The following is a 13,822-nucleotide window of genomic DNA, read 5'->3' as shown; positions in this document are numbered from 1 at the left end:
GAACATACAGAACAGAATAGGATAGAACACAGAATAGAATAAAATAGAATAGAAAACAGAACAGAACACAACAGAATAGAATAGAGAAAACAGAGGATAGGATAGGATAGGATAGGATAGAAGAGGAGAGGAGAGAAGAGAAGAGAGAACAGACTAGACTAAAATAGAAAACAGAACAGAAAAGAACAGAGAACATAACAGAACAGAATAGGATAGAACACAGAATGGAAGAAAATAGAACAGAATATAATAGAATAGAGAAAACAGATTGTAGAAGAGAAAAGAGAGCAGAGTAGAATAGAATAGAAAACAGAATAGAACAGAATAGAACAGAACAGAGAACAAATCAGAATAGGATAGAACACATAACAGAAAAAAATAGAACAGAATAGAATAGAGAAAGCAGAGCGTAGAATAAAATAGAAGAGAGAAAAGAGTAGAATAGAACAGAATAGAATAAAAAACAGAGCATGCACCAAACCAAAGACAAATCCCTTGCGTGTCCAATCACACTTTGGCCAATAAAGAATTCTATTCTATCCTTTTAAAACAGAACAGAATAGAATAGAGAAAACGGATTGTAAGAGAAGGGAAGGGAAGGGAAGAGAGGACAGAGTAGAATAGAACAGAGAAGAGTGTTTGTTTGTTTGTTTATTTGTTAATTTATCAACCTCCCATCTTATTGTAGAGTAACTCTGAGCACAGTCATAAAGATATGTCTAAACCTATACAATTAAAACATAAATATTCATGTATGCAATTAAATATACATATAAAATACGCATATACCATGTCTATACATATACGTACAATTAAAACAAAAATCTCTTCCTGAAAGGTTCACGCCAAAGGCAGAACTACAACTCCCACTCTCCTAGTTCCTGGCTAGCCCAATGCTTTTAACCTGCTCTCAACCTGCTCTCTTTAATCTGATGCTAAATTATACTCTCGGCCGATGGCAGTTTGGACTTTGGCAAGTCAAAGGGTTTATGGGAGGACTTGACAGAACGTGAAATGTTTACTTAAAATCCACCAGTAGTCCCAGATCCTGATTTTTTATCGTTGCTGTACGAACAGCGTTAGAAGCGCCCTCTGCCAACTTTTGCAGAGCTGAACGATGCTAACAAGATGTCCAGATATGGGCTGGCAGCTCGAAAACCCTTGGTAGCACTATAGGAATTAAAACATTAAAGTACCACGTTGTACGCCTGTAATAGATATTTGTAACTGGCGGTTGATAATAGCTGTTTACTCTCCACGGATTAGAAGGAGGCAGGAATAAAAGAATTGAAATGTTTGTACAGTAATTTTAACGCCAGGCATTATGTGTCAGTTTTCTATACAGTGAAAATGATCATTACTCCAACGGAAAATCGTTATGTTTTCATCGCCTGGATATTTCTATGCGGTGGTTTTTTTTTTAAAGAAATAAATTGGTTCTTCGGCTAATTGATGGCAAAACACAGTTTTTGAGCTTAGCATGTTTCTCTTAAGGGTGGTACCGATTTTAATTGGCAGAAAAGTTATTTCAGATGTTAATTCAGTGCCAAGAAACCCAAATTGGCTTTGTTGTTTTGTATACGTTCTTTTGAATTACATGTCATTTATATAAAGTTGAACTGTATTGGTCTTAATCCTAGTACAGGAGGGGGAAGGGCAGGGAAGGGAAGAGGAAGAAGGAGAAGAGGGAGAAGGAGGGGAGGGAGTGGAGGAGAAGAGGAGGAGGAAGAAGAAGAAGTAGAAGAAGAACAGGAGGAGAAGGAGGAGGAGAAGAAGAAGGGGAGGAAGAGGAGGAGAAGAGGAGGAGGAGGGTGGAATGGGAGAAAAAGAAGAGGGGGAAGAAGAAGAAGAGCAGGAGGAGAAGGAGAAGGAGAAAGAGAAGAGGGGAGAGGGAGGAGAAGAAGAAGAGGGAGAAGGAAGAAGAGGAGGAGAAGGAGGAGGAGAAGGAGGAGGAGGAGGAGAAGGAGGAAGAGGGGCAAGAGGAGGAGGAAGAAGAAATCATCATCATCATCATCATCATCATCATCATTATCTCAATGCTACCACTGACAATCATTTTGAAGAAGATGAACTATGGATGCGAAAGGACTGTAAATTTCGCACTTGGTGTACATGGATGATTTGAAGCTGTTTGGTAAAACAAAAGCTGAACTGAATTTATTAATTGAAAGCACAAAAGAATTTAGCCAAGACATTGGTATGCAGTTTGGAATTGACAAAGTTGCAACAATGGCAACCAAAGCAGGCAAGATCATAGAAGATGATGGAATAGAACTTGAGAATGAAGAAATGATAAAGGCAGTAAAATCAGAAGAAGGCTATAAATACTTGGGGATTTTAGAGGCCTCTGACTTAATGCATAATAAAGTCAAGGAATTAACTTCAGCCAAGTACATTCGACGAATTTGCAAGATATTAAAGTCCAAATTGAGTGGAGGAAACATCATAAAAGCCATAAATACCTGGGCTATACCTGTGATTCGATACTCTGCAGGAATAATTGACTGCACCCAGATGGAGTTGGACAATTTGGACAGAAAAACAAGGAAGCTTATGACAATGAATCATGCTTTGCACCCTAAAAGTCATGTTGACCGATTATATCTACCAAGAGCAGAGGGTGGTCGAGGACTCCTACAAGTAAAACAGACTGTGGAAGAAGAAAAACACAGCTTGAATGATTACATCCAGAAAAGTGAAGAACCAATGATTAAGGAAGTAAATAGAGGAGGCCTTTTAAAGGCAACTAAGTCAAAAGCTGAATATAAGAAAGAAGTAATTGGGAAGCGAGCTGAAAATTGGAAAAACAAAGCTATGCATAGCCAATACTTGAAAAGTATTGAAGGCAAAGCTGACCAAAAGCTAACTCGGAACTGGTTAAGATCAGGAGCACTGAAAAAAGAAACAGAAGGCTTTATTTTGGCAGCTCAAGAACAAGCCTTAGCCACAAACTACATGAAGGCAAAAATTCAACATGTTACACCAACAGCAAATGTCGCCTCTGTAACGAGAAAGACGAGACAGTCGACCACTTGATCAGCGGGTGCAGCAAAATTTCACAAACTGACTACCTACACCGCCATGACTGCGTTGCTAAGATCATTCACTGGAAATTGGGCCAAAAGTTTGGATTTGAGTACAGCAAAAACCACTGGGACCATCAGGCTCAGAAGGTTTTAGAGAATGAGAAAGTCAAGATCTTGTGGGACTTCAGAATCCAGACTGACAGGCCCTCTTGGCCCACAACACACCTGACATAACAATAGTTGAAAAGAAAAAAATATATGGTTCATTGACATTGCAATACCTGGAGATGCACGAATTGAAGATAAACAGCAAGAAAAAATCACAAAGTACCGGGACTTGCAAATTGAAGTTGAGCGACTGTGGAAGAAGAAATTGTGTGTTGTCCTGATTGTAATTGGAGCCCTTGGAACAATACCTAAACGGCTACCTCGCTATTTGGAAAATTTAAATTTATCAGGCTTGAACATTCGGATTCTACAAAAAACCACCCTACTTGGAATAGCTTATATCCTCCGACGTTACCTTAACAGTTAGCAATAGCAATAGCAATAGCAGTTAGACTTATATACCGCTTCATAGGGCTTTCAGCCCTCTCTAAGCGGTTTACAGAGTCAGCATATTGCCCCCAACAACAATCCGGGTCCTCATTTTACCCACCTCGGAAGGATGGAAGGCTGAGTCAACCCTGAGCCGGTGAGATTTGAACAGTCGAACTGCAGAACTGCAGTCAGCTGAAGTAGCCTGCAGTGCTGCATTTAACCACTGCGCCACCTCGGCTCTAGGACTAGTTCCTAGGTCCTTGGTTAGGACTCGAGCTGTTGAGCTACCAACCAGCCCCAAAGGCTGTGAATCTCACCAAAGATTAACCATGCAATAATAATAATAATGAGGGGGAACTGAGATACAAAAAGTAGACACAGTGATAATGATTGCAATAAAGGGACATTAACCAAAGCCTTGTTAGGACTGAGACAGCATTATTGCAGAGGTAAACTGATTTACATATTGTGTGTGTGCTTCAAGTGTTTATTAGTAAGATGTTCGGTACAAAATGTTCAGGTCTTGGTTTTTATAAAAACAGGGCAGGTAATTAAGAGGAAGAGCAGCTGCCCCTTTCCAGAAAAGATTTGGCTTCATGAAATATTTAGCGTAAGATTTAATGGGCCGCCATCTTTACACAGTGGAAAATGCCAAATTAGGGCTTCTTTCTTTTCTATCAATTACATCTCCCACCCTTGTCTCTTTTATGCTTCCCTTTTCATTTTATGCCAATAAAAAAAGGCTGCCGTAAAAAGGAAGAGGCATGAAATGAGTATCCTTTCAACAATCCGCTGAATGAAAGGCCAACTAATAGAAGAAGAGAAAAAAAGAGCAAGCTCAATATAAGGATTAAATTAAATTAAAATGGCGTTGAATACAAGATAAATACTTTATGAGAACCTCGTGAGCTAATCCTTCTTTTTTTTAACTCACATCCCAGGCAGCACAAGACAGAGAATTGAATATAATGAGCAAGAAAGCCCAGTGATTAAAATATTAGAATAGAATAACAGAGTTGGAAGGGACCTTGGAGGTCTTCTAGTCCAACCCCCTGCTTAGGCAGACAACCACTTCAGACAAATGGTTATCCAACCTCTTAAAAATGTCCAGTGTTGGAGCATTCACAACTTCTGGAGGTAAATTTTGTTCCATTGATTAATTGTTCTCACTGTCGGGAAATTTCTCCTTAGTTCTAGGTTGCTTTTCTCCTTGATTAGTTCCCACCCATTGCTTTTGGGTGCTTTGGAGAATACTTGATTCCCTCTACTTTGTGGCAGCCCCTGAGATATCCCATCACGTCACCCCTAGTCCTTCTTTTCATTAAACTAGACATACCCAGTTCCTGCAACCGTTCTTCATATGTTTTAGCCTCCAGTCCCCTAATCCTCTTTGTTGCTCTTCTCTGCACTCTTTCCAGAGTCTCCACATCTTTTCTACACAGGTGGCGACCAAAACTGGATGCAAATATTCCAATATGGCCTTACCAAAACATTATAAAGTGGTATTAACATTTCATGGGATCTTAGTATATTACTAGAAGGCCAGCAGGGGGCGGCAGTGGCTGATCTTGCCTGAACTTAGAAGTTAAGCAAGGATGATATTGGTGGATTCATCTTTGGATGTGACACCACCAGGAGATCTCAGGAGTGGGAAATTGGGGGGGAAAAGCCTTAGAAAAAAAATTAATTCCTTTCTTCATCCTTTCCCTTTCCTTCTTCCTCCTTCCTTTCCTCCTTTCCTTCTTCCTCCTTCCCTTCACTTCTTCCTCCTTCCTCCTTTCCTTCTTCCTCCTTCCCTTCCTCCTTCCCTTCACTTCTTCCTCCTTCCCTTCCCTTCTTCTTCCCTCCCTTCCCTCCTTCCTGCTTCCCTTCCCTTCTTCCTCCTTCCCTTCTTCCTCCTTCCCTCCTTCCACCTTCCCTTCCTCCTCCTCCCCTCCCCTCCCTTCCCCATCTTTATTGTTTTTTAATTGATTTGCTTAATTTCCCTCCTTCCTCCTTAATCAAAGCCTCGAGGCGGCTAGCCACGATCCAAATGCAGATGACGAAACCGCTGGCAAACGTGCAGAAACCTGCTTAAAATTTCTGAAAAAAATAATACTCATAATCTAAGGCAGCCCCGTGAGCGCAGATGCCCTGCAGAAAAGGAACAGGGCTCTGAAATGCAGGGAGGCAGGCGTATCAATAGGTATAAATACAGATGCCAGGGCTGGTGGCAATATATGCTGCTTGGAAGGGAATTTGGCCACACAATTCCCCTGGCAGGATCACAGTTGCTACCGAGAGCAAGCATGGCTCCCTTGTGCAGCTGTTTTTCTCTGCAGCAAAGAGGCTGGTTGAGAGGGAGCTTAGAACCAGAAGGGACGATGACCCTTCGCAAAGATGCCACCGGTTGCAAGATGCTTTTTTGAGGTGGGGGTGTCAAAGCTGCCCCTTCCCCGAAATCTCTCAAGCTGCATCTGCCAGGAGGCGATTTGGGGGGCCCTTCCTACGTGCCGAACATGTCCTGGCCTCCATCCCCACCTCCTCTCCTGGTCCAGCAGTGGGGGTTTTTTTGTGTGTTTTTTTGTGGTGGTGCTGATGACTCATCGGCTGCTTCTTGCTGTTTTAACGTAGAGATGAAGCAGCCGAGGCTGATTCCGGATTCATTGAGCATCTGTCATTATAAACCGGGGAACCGTTTCAAAAAAAAAAAAACCCAGCCAAGACGGCATCGGCATACTTAATTCCACAGGCACAGCTTTCGTTTCTGGGCGAAATAAACCCCGGTCCCCGTTTGGGAGCAGCTGGGCCAGGACAAGCGTGTTTGAGGTCGAAGAGGCGGCCAATCACGGGTGGGATTGAAAAAAAAAAAGAGAACAACCGATTCTCTGCCCAGTTGCTGGATGGGTGTGACCATGGGGGCGTGGCCAGAGGTGGGTTCCTACTGGTTCGGACCACTTCGTCCGAATAGGTAGTAACTGCCTGCCACGCCCCCAAACCGTTTTTCTCCGCAGTGCTTATGGCACCGCCATCTTGTTTTTTGCTTCTGCACACGCCGGGTGTGACCTATGGCGCCATCTTGGTTTTTGCTTCTCCATACGCTGGGCGTGACCTATGGTGCCACCATCTTGTTTTTTGCTTCTGCGTACACTGGGCGTGTCCTATGGCACCGCCATCTTATTTTTTGCTTCTGCGCATGCTGGGCGTGGTTTATGGTGCCGCCATCTTGTTTTTTGCTTCTGGGCATGCTGGGCGTGGCCTATGGTGCCGCCATCTTGTTTTTTGCTTCTGCACATGCTGGGCGTGGCCTATGGTGCCGCCATCTTGTTTTTTTGCTTCTGTGCATGCTGGGTGTGGCCTATGGTGCCGCCATCTTGTTTTTTGCTTCTGTGCATGCTGGGCGTGACCTATGGTGCCGCCATCTTGTTTTTTGCTTCTGTGCATGCTGGGCGTGGCCTATGGTGCCGCCATTTTGTTTTTTGCTTCTGTGCATGCTGGGCGTGACCTATGGTGCTGCCATCTTGTTTTTTGCTTCTGTGCATGCTGGGTGTGGCCTATGGTGCCGCCATCTTGTTTGTTGCTTCTGCGCATGCTGGGCGTGACCTATGGTGCCACCATCTTGTTTTTTTGCTTCTGTGTATGATGGGCGTGGCCTATGGCGCCACCATCTTGTTTTTTTGCTTCTGTGTATGATGGGCGTGGCCTATGGCACCATCTTGGCCTCCTCGCAGTGGGGCGGGGGGGGTGGTGTGTTTTCGTAGACATTTTGCTTCACGGTGACTTTTTCCAATTCTTGCAAAGAGAGAAAGGACACAGATCAATATGCATCGTCATTATTTGGGGCAGATGGCAGAAAAAGGGGACTGGGAATGGTCAGGGCTCACCCCGTATCCTCTCTTCGTCCTTCCGCTTTTAGCTGCGGCTTGTTAGTCATTTGGAAAGAGCCTGGCAAAAGTGAGAAGCGTTTTCACGAAGCTGTAGTTAAGATGTTCTGTTTAATGTGTCATTATGCAAAAATGTTCTAGACAATTAAGAAAGCTCTCGGTGGAAACGGAAATCTATTCCCACTGGCATAAATCTATTATTTTCTGTGGTCCGTAAAATATGTTATGAGGAATGAAAAGGGCCATGTTAGAAGTGGGGGGGGGGGCGGGAAACCTGTCGTGTGTTATTATTTTTTCCAGTCCCTGATCAAAAATATTTCTAAATGGTAGTTTTTCCCCTTTAACCTTAAAGGCCGCCCAGAATCACATGTGTGAGATGGGCAGTTAGAGAATCAATCAATCAATCAGTCCCACCAACTCTGACAGGGCAAGCTATTTGCATATAAGCATAAAGCAAACCTCACTGGCTTCTACCGGTAGTACTGATGATATTACCTAGTTTGGTTATGAAATGTTTGCAAGAAAACAACCAAGCGCAGAGACCACTCTGCGTCCTCAGTGGTCGTCGTCATCTCCTCCTCCTCCTCCTCCTCCTCACTGCAAACCCCAATCCCTTCTAGCTGTGATGATGTTACCTAGTATGGTTATGAAATATCTACAAGAAACAACCAAGCTCAGAGAACACCAGGGAATCTACAGTCCTCCTCCCTCGTCCTCCTCCTCCTCCTCGTCCTCCACCACCACCACCACCTTCTCCTTTTCCACCACCTCTTCCTTTCTGAAAACCCCATTCCCTTCTAGCTTTGGATGTTGTTACCCAGTTTGGTCATGAAACATCTGCAAGAAAACAACCAAGCTCAGAGAACACAGGGAATCTACAGTCCTTGTCCTTGTCCTTGTCCTTGTCCTCCTCCTCCTCCTCCTCCTCCTCCTCCTCCTCCTCCTCCTCCTCCTCCTCCTCCTCCTCCTCTTCATCTCTGCAAACCCCATTCCCTTCTAGCTGTGATGCTGTTACCCAGTTTGGTCATGAAACATCTGCAAGAAAACAACCAAGCTCAGAGAACACCAGGGAATCTACAGTCCTTGTCCTTGTCCTCCTCCTCCTCCTCCTCCTCCTCCTCCTCCTCCTCCTCCTCCTCCTCCTCCTCCTCCTCCTCCCTCCTCCTCCTCCTCCTCTTCATCTCTGCAAACCCCATTCCCTTCTAGCTGTGATGCTGTTACCCAGTTTGGTCATGAAACATCTGCAAGAAAACAACCAAGCTCAGAGAACACCAGGGAATCTACAGTCCTTGTCCTTGTCCTTGTCCTCCTCCTCCTCCTCCTCCTCCTCCTCCTCCTCCCCCCCCTCCTCATCTCTGCAAACCCCATTCCCTTCTAGCTCTGATTCTGTTACCCAGTTTGGTCATGAAACATCTGCAAGAAAACAACCAAGCTCAGAGACAGCCAAGGACCTCACAGTTGTTATTGTCCTCCTCCTCTTTTGGATCAATACTTGACCGTGATACTTCTTTGTCCTTTAAATACCAGAGGTTTTTAAGAAAAGTTCCGACAGACATTTGTCTGAAATGCTACAGGATTTCCTGCTTAATCAAGGGGGTTGGACTAGAAGACCTCCCAGGTCCCTTCCTATTCGGTTATTCCATCATAAACGGGGTCAGCTTAGAATGAGTGGGGTTCGGAAATGCTTGAAAAGGATTGGATGTGGACCACCGTTAAGTTGTTGTTATTTGTTGTTGTTGTTGTTGTTCTTCTTCTTCTTCTTCTTCTTCTTCTTCTTCTTCTTCTCCTCTTCCTTCTCCTTCTCTTCCTTCTCTTTCTCCTCCCACTTTGCACACATTTTCTTCTTCTTCTTCTTCTTCTTCTTCTTCTTCTTCTTCTTCTTCTTCTTCTTCTTCTTCTTCTTCCTCCTCCTCCTCCTCCTCCTCCTCCTCCTCCTCCACTTCCTCTCCTTCTCCTTCTCCTCCCCCTCTCACTTTTCATCCTTCTCCTTCTCCTTCTCCTTCTCCTTCTCCTTCTCCTTCTCCTTCTCCTTCTCCTTCTCCTTCTCCTTCTCCCTTCTTCTTCTTCTTTTTTAAGTTGTAAGCCGCCCTGAGTCCCCCCAGGGAAAAGGGCGGCATATAAATTTAATAAAATACAAAAATACAAATTCTTCTTCTTCTTCTTCTTCTTCTCATCCTCCTCTCCATCCTCCCCCCTCTCCCCTCCTCCTCCCTCCTTCCTTTTCCAGAAGCTGCCACAACACATCAGAGCAGTGGTGGGATTCCAAATTTTTTACTACTGGTTCTGTGGGCGTGGCTTGCTGGGCATGGCTTGGTGGACGTGGCAGGGAAAGGATACTGTAATATCCCCATTTTCTCCTGATCAGCTGGGTGTCAGGCCCTGCAGCCATCTTTTCTTTTGGATCTTTGGCCTGCCACATTTTCTATTATTCTACTATGCCTTTTTTCTATTGTGGGAAAATGGGAGGGGGGATTGTGCAGAGTGCGATGATAGGTAGCCATAACAACATTCTTTCTAGAAAGCCAAGGTCATCCTTCGTCTCTGCACCTGACCGGACATGAATGGGTGGAACTGCCAGCATGGCAATGGGAGATTGGACCAAGGGATGGACTTGTGGGTGTGGGGGGCAAGATCTTGAACTTGCAACTATGTGGGGAAAACCAGGAAGCTTTCAGATTTGGGTTTTCCCAGATGTGCCAACATGGCTCTCTTAATAAATTGGAACTTTGAGCAATACTTTGCCTTGGACTCTGATTTAATTTCGGATGCTATTTGGAACCCTGTCAATGGGACTCGGAAGGCAGAGAATAGATGGGGGGCGGGGCCAGGCAGAGGTGGTATTTGCTGTTTCTCCGAACTACTCAAAGTTTCCGCTACCGGTTCTCCAGAATTGGTCAGAACCTGCTGAATGGCACCTCTGCATCGGAGACGGAAAACCTAGCTGTATTGCTCTGCATTGCGATGTTCCTAATTGTGTATTAAAACATCTGTGATGTCGATACGACGTAGCCCAGCTTTGAATGACTATCTGCCTTGCTCTTCTAGATTCACCAAGATGAAGACGGCCACCAACATCTACATCTTCAACCTGGCCTTAGCGGATACCTTGTGCCTCATCACCTTACCTTTCCAAGGGACGGATACCTTCATGGGCTCCTGGCCGTTCGGGAATGCCCTCTGCAAGATTGCCATCTCCATCGATTATTACAACATGTTCACCAGCACCTTCACCCTGACCATGATGAGCGTGGACCGCTACATTGCCATCTGTCACCCCATCAAGGCTCTGGACATCCGTACCCCACACAAGGCCAAGGTGGTCAACGTGGGCATCTGGGCGCTGGCATCGGTCTTTGGCATTCCGGTCATGGTGATGGGCTCCACGGAGAGAGAAAACGATGGTGGAGGAACAGGAAAACCAAGGAGGTTGGTGGGGAAGGGAGGCGGCTGCCTTTAATCGGAAACGGAAAAAACGATGAATTAGCCTGGCATTCAGTCCAGTTTCCCCAGCGGGGCCTAAAACACCTGAGGTAAAATAGGGGAATGTCATTTAATCATAGCTCAGTCTTCGGACGGAAAAGAGGAAAGTCACAGTTAAAAGTCTTAATAATAACGGGGAGGATCTTTCTGGTACTTCTAAAGCTCAATATGCACATAGCATAGGTTTTTAAAAAATTTCCTTTTGAAATATACATTCTTTTTTTTTTCCAGACAAAGAATATTCCTTCCTTCCTTCTTCCCTCCCTCCCACCCATCTCCTTTATCCCTCCATCTCCATTCCCTCCCTCCCTTCCCTTCGTCCTCCTCCAGCCTTCCCATCCCTTCTTCCATCCCTTTTGTCCCATTTTATTCCTTCCTCCCTCCCTCCTCTTCTTTTTCCTCTCCTCCTCCTTCCCTCTCTCTTCCTTCCCATTTCCTTCTTTCCTTCCCGCCCTCCCTTCTTTCTCCATCCCATCACCTTCCTTCCTTTTCATTTCTTCCATCCCAGTTCCTTCCTTCCTTCTTTCATATCTCCTCCCTCCCTCCCCCTCCGTCCCATCTCCTTATCCCTCCCATCTCCATTCCCTCCCTCCTTCCCATCTCCTTCCTTCCTTTTTTCCATCTCTCCCTCCCTCCCATCTCCTTTTCCTCCCACCGCCCTCCCTCCCTCTCATCTCCTTTTCTTTCCACCTTCCTTCCTTCCTCTCTTGCTTCCATCTTCCATCTCCTCCCTCCCTCCCTTCCTCTTATCTCCTTTTTCTTCCACCTTCCTTCCTTCCTTCCTCTCTTGCTTCCATCTTCCATCTCCTCCCTCCCTCCCTCCCTCCCTCCCTCTCATCTCCTTTTTCTTCCACCTTCCTTCCTTCCTCTCTTGCTTCCATCTTCCATCTCCTCCCTCCCTCCCTTCCTCTTATCTCCTTTTCTTCCACCTTCCTTCCTTCCTTCCTCTCTTGCTTCCATCTTCCACCTCCCTCCCTCCCTCTCATCTCCTTTTCCTCCCACCTCCCTCCCTCTTATCTCCTTTTCCTCCCACTTCCCTCCCTCTTATCTCCTTTTCCTCCCACCTCCCTCCCTCATCTCCTTTTTCTTCCACCTTCCTTCCATCCATCCTCCCTCCCTCCCTCTCATCTCCCTTTTCTTCCACCTTCCTTCCTTCCTTCCTCTCTTGCTTCCATCTTCCATCTCCTCCCTCCCTCCCTCCCTCCCTCTCATCTCCTTTTTCTTCCACCTTCCTTCCTTCCTTCCTCTCTTGCTTCCATCCACCTCCCTCCCTCCCTCTTATCTCCTTTTTCTTCCACCTTCCTTCCATCCATCCTCCCTCCCTCCCTCTTATCTCCTTTTTCTTCCACCTTCCTTCCTTCCTTCCTCTCTTGCTTCCATCTTCCATCTCCTCCCTCCCTCTCATCTCCTTTTTCTTCCACCTCCCTCCCTTCCTCTTATCTCCTTTTTCTTCCACCTTCCTTCCATCCATCCTTCCATCTATCTTCCAATTTCCTGCCTGCCTGCGTGCCAAACAAGCAGGAGCCACGATTCCTTCCCTGACCCCCGAGTGTGAAATAACTCTGATTAGTCCTGAGCTCGGATGGGTTTGCCTGCAGTTTTCACAGCGCCCTCGAGGAAGCGTTCATGTTTCCGGGACAATTGGCAGAAGGGGGAGAAAACTCTCCCCCTTCTGGTATCGTGTTAAAGCCCAAAGCTCGATAGATGAAAACATCTTCGGAGGATTCAGCCTTGGCTAGGATATTAGCTATTAGCATCATCTGCATAAAGTCAAGGGAGGGGGGCAGATGTGCCAGTCCCTCGGGGGAGGGGGGCAGGCACATCTACAGCAAGCCCCACAGATATCCAGCATGGTCACATCTGTGCAATGATTGTCCTTGCACAACCCCTGCCTTTGCACACGGGTGCCCCAATATCTGACCCAAGATGGAAGTCCTTGGCTGTTCTATTCAATGAGGTACAGGTTGGTCCTCGGCTTACAACCCCCCCCCCCCAACGGAGCCCCAAATGTTCTGAGACATTGGTTAAGCGAGTGTCCTCCCATTTTATGACTTTTCTTCTCACCGTTGTTACGCGAAACACTGCACTTGCTCAGCGAATCTCGCTTTCCTCCTCCATTGACTTCGCTCGTCAGAAGATCGCAAAAGTGGATCATGCGGGATTCCCCGGGGACATTGCGACCGTCATAAATACGAGTCCCCCATGAATGAGGTCCGGCCCCGCCTAGACTGAGTGCATGATGTGTCTTTTTTTAACCTGCTTTTCTTCTTTGTTTTTAATTTTTTATTCCTTTAGAGATGTATTTCTGTAAACCGCCCGGAGTCCTTTGGGATTCATTAAATTTGAATTTTTGAATTTGAGTCAGCTGCCCAGGGTCTGGATTTTGATCACGCAACCACGGGGATGCTGCAACGGCCAACGGTCGTACGTGTGAGAAACGGTCGTAAGTCACTTTTTCCAGTGCCGCCGTAACTCCAAACGGTCACTAAACGAACCGTTGTAAGCCGAGGACTTCCTGTATTCGCTGCCCCATTCGTATGGCCTGTCGAAAGGTCGCAAAAGGTGATCGCATGACCCAGCCTCCACCCCCAGGACCCTTAAACTGTCATAACTACATGCTAGTTGCCAAAAGCATCCAAGTTTTTTTTAATTGAATTTTTTTTAAAAAAAAGCTTTTACAAATATTTACTCCCTACCCGAAACCACCCCCCTCCCAACCTTCCCCCCCCTCTCCGACTTCCCAGAACAAATACAGGGTATAAATCTTTAACAAACATATTCTAAAATAAACTTAAAGAAAGTTAGTATCCTCTTTCATTTGTGCTTTAACTCCTCTTTTGTCAGGCTAACTCTAAACAGATTATATCATTCCTTGTATCTTCAGTCATAAACTATCTGGAATTTCTTAGTCCC

At 45.6% G+C, this 13,822-nt stretch overlaps 1 protein-coding gene across 1 annotated transcript in view; it reads left to right on the top strand.

Annotated features, from left to right (window-relative positions):
* OPRL1 (opioid related nociceptin receptor 1) overlaps positions 1-13,822 on the top strand; it is a 62,736-nt gene that overhangs the window by 44,502 nt on the left and 4,412 nt on the right. Inside the window, exon 3 of the mRNA XM_087720842.1 lies at positions 10,475-10,830. Within this exon, the coding sequence (XP_087576968.1) occupies positions 10,475-10,830 (356 nt within the window). The remainder of the gene's footprint in view (positions 1-10,474; positions 10,831-13,822) is intronic.

Source organism: Thamnophis sirtalis, unplaced genomic scaffold, assembly GCF_051295495.1.
Source record: "Thamnophis sirtalis isolate CommonGarterSnake01/CBP01778 unplaced genomic scaffold, rThaSir2_p1.2 scaffold_7, whole genome shotgun sequence".
Taxonomy (NCBI): domain Eukaryota; kingdom Metazoa; phylum Chordata; class Lepidosauria; order Squamata; family Natricidae; genus Thamnophis; species Thamnophis sirtalis.
The sequence above is the reverse complement of the archived record's forward strand: the minus strand, read 5'-3'. Positions and strand labels throughout refer to the sequence as shown.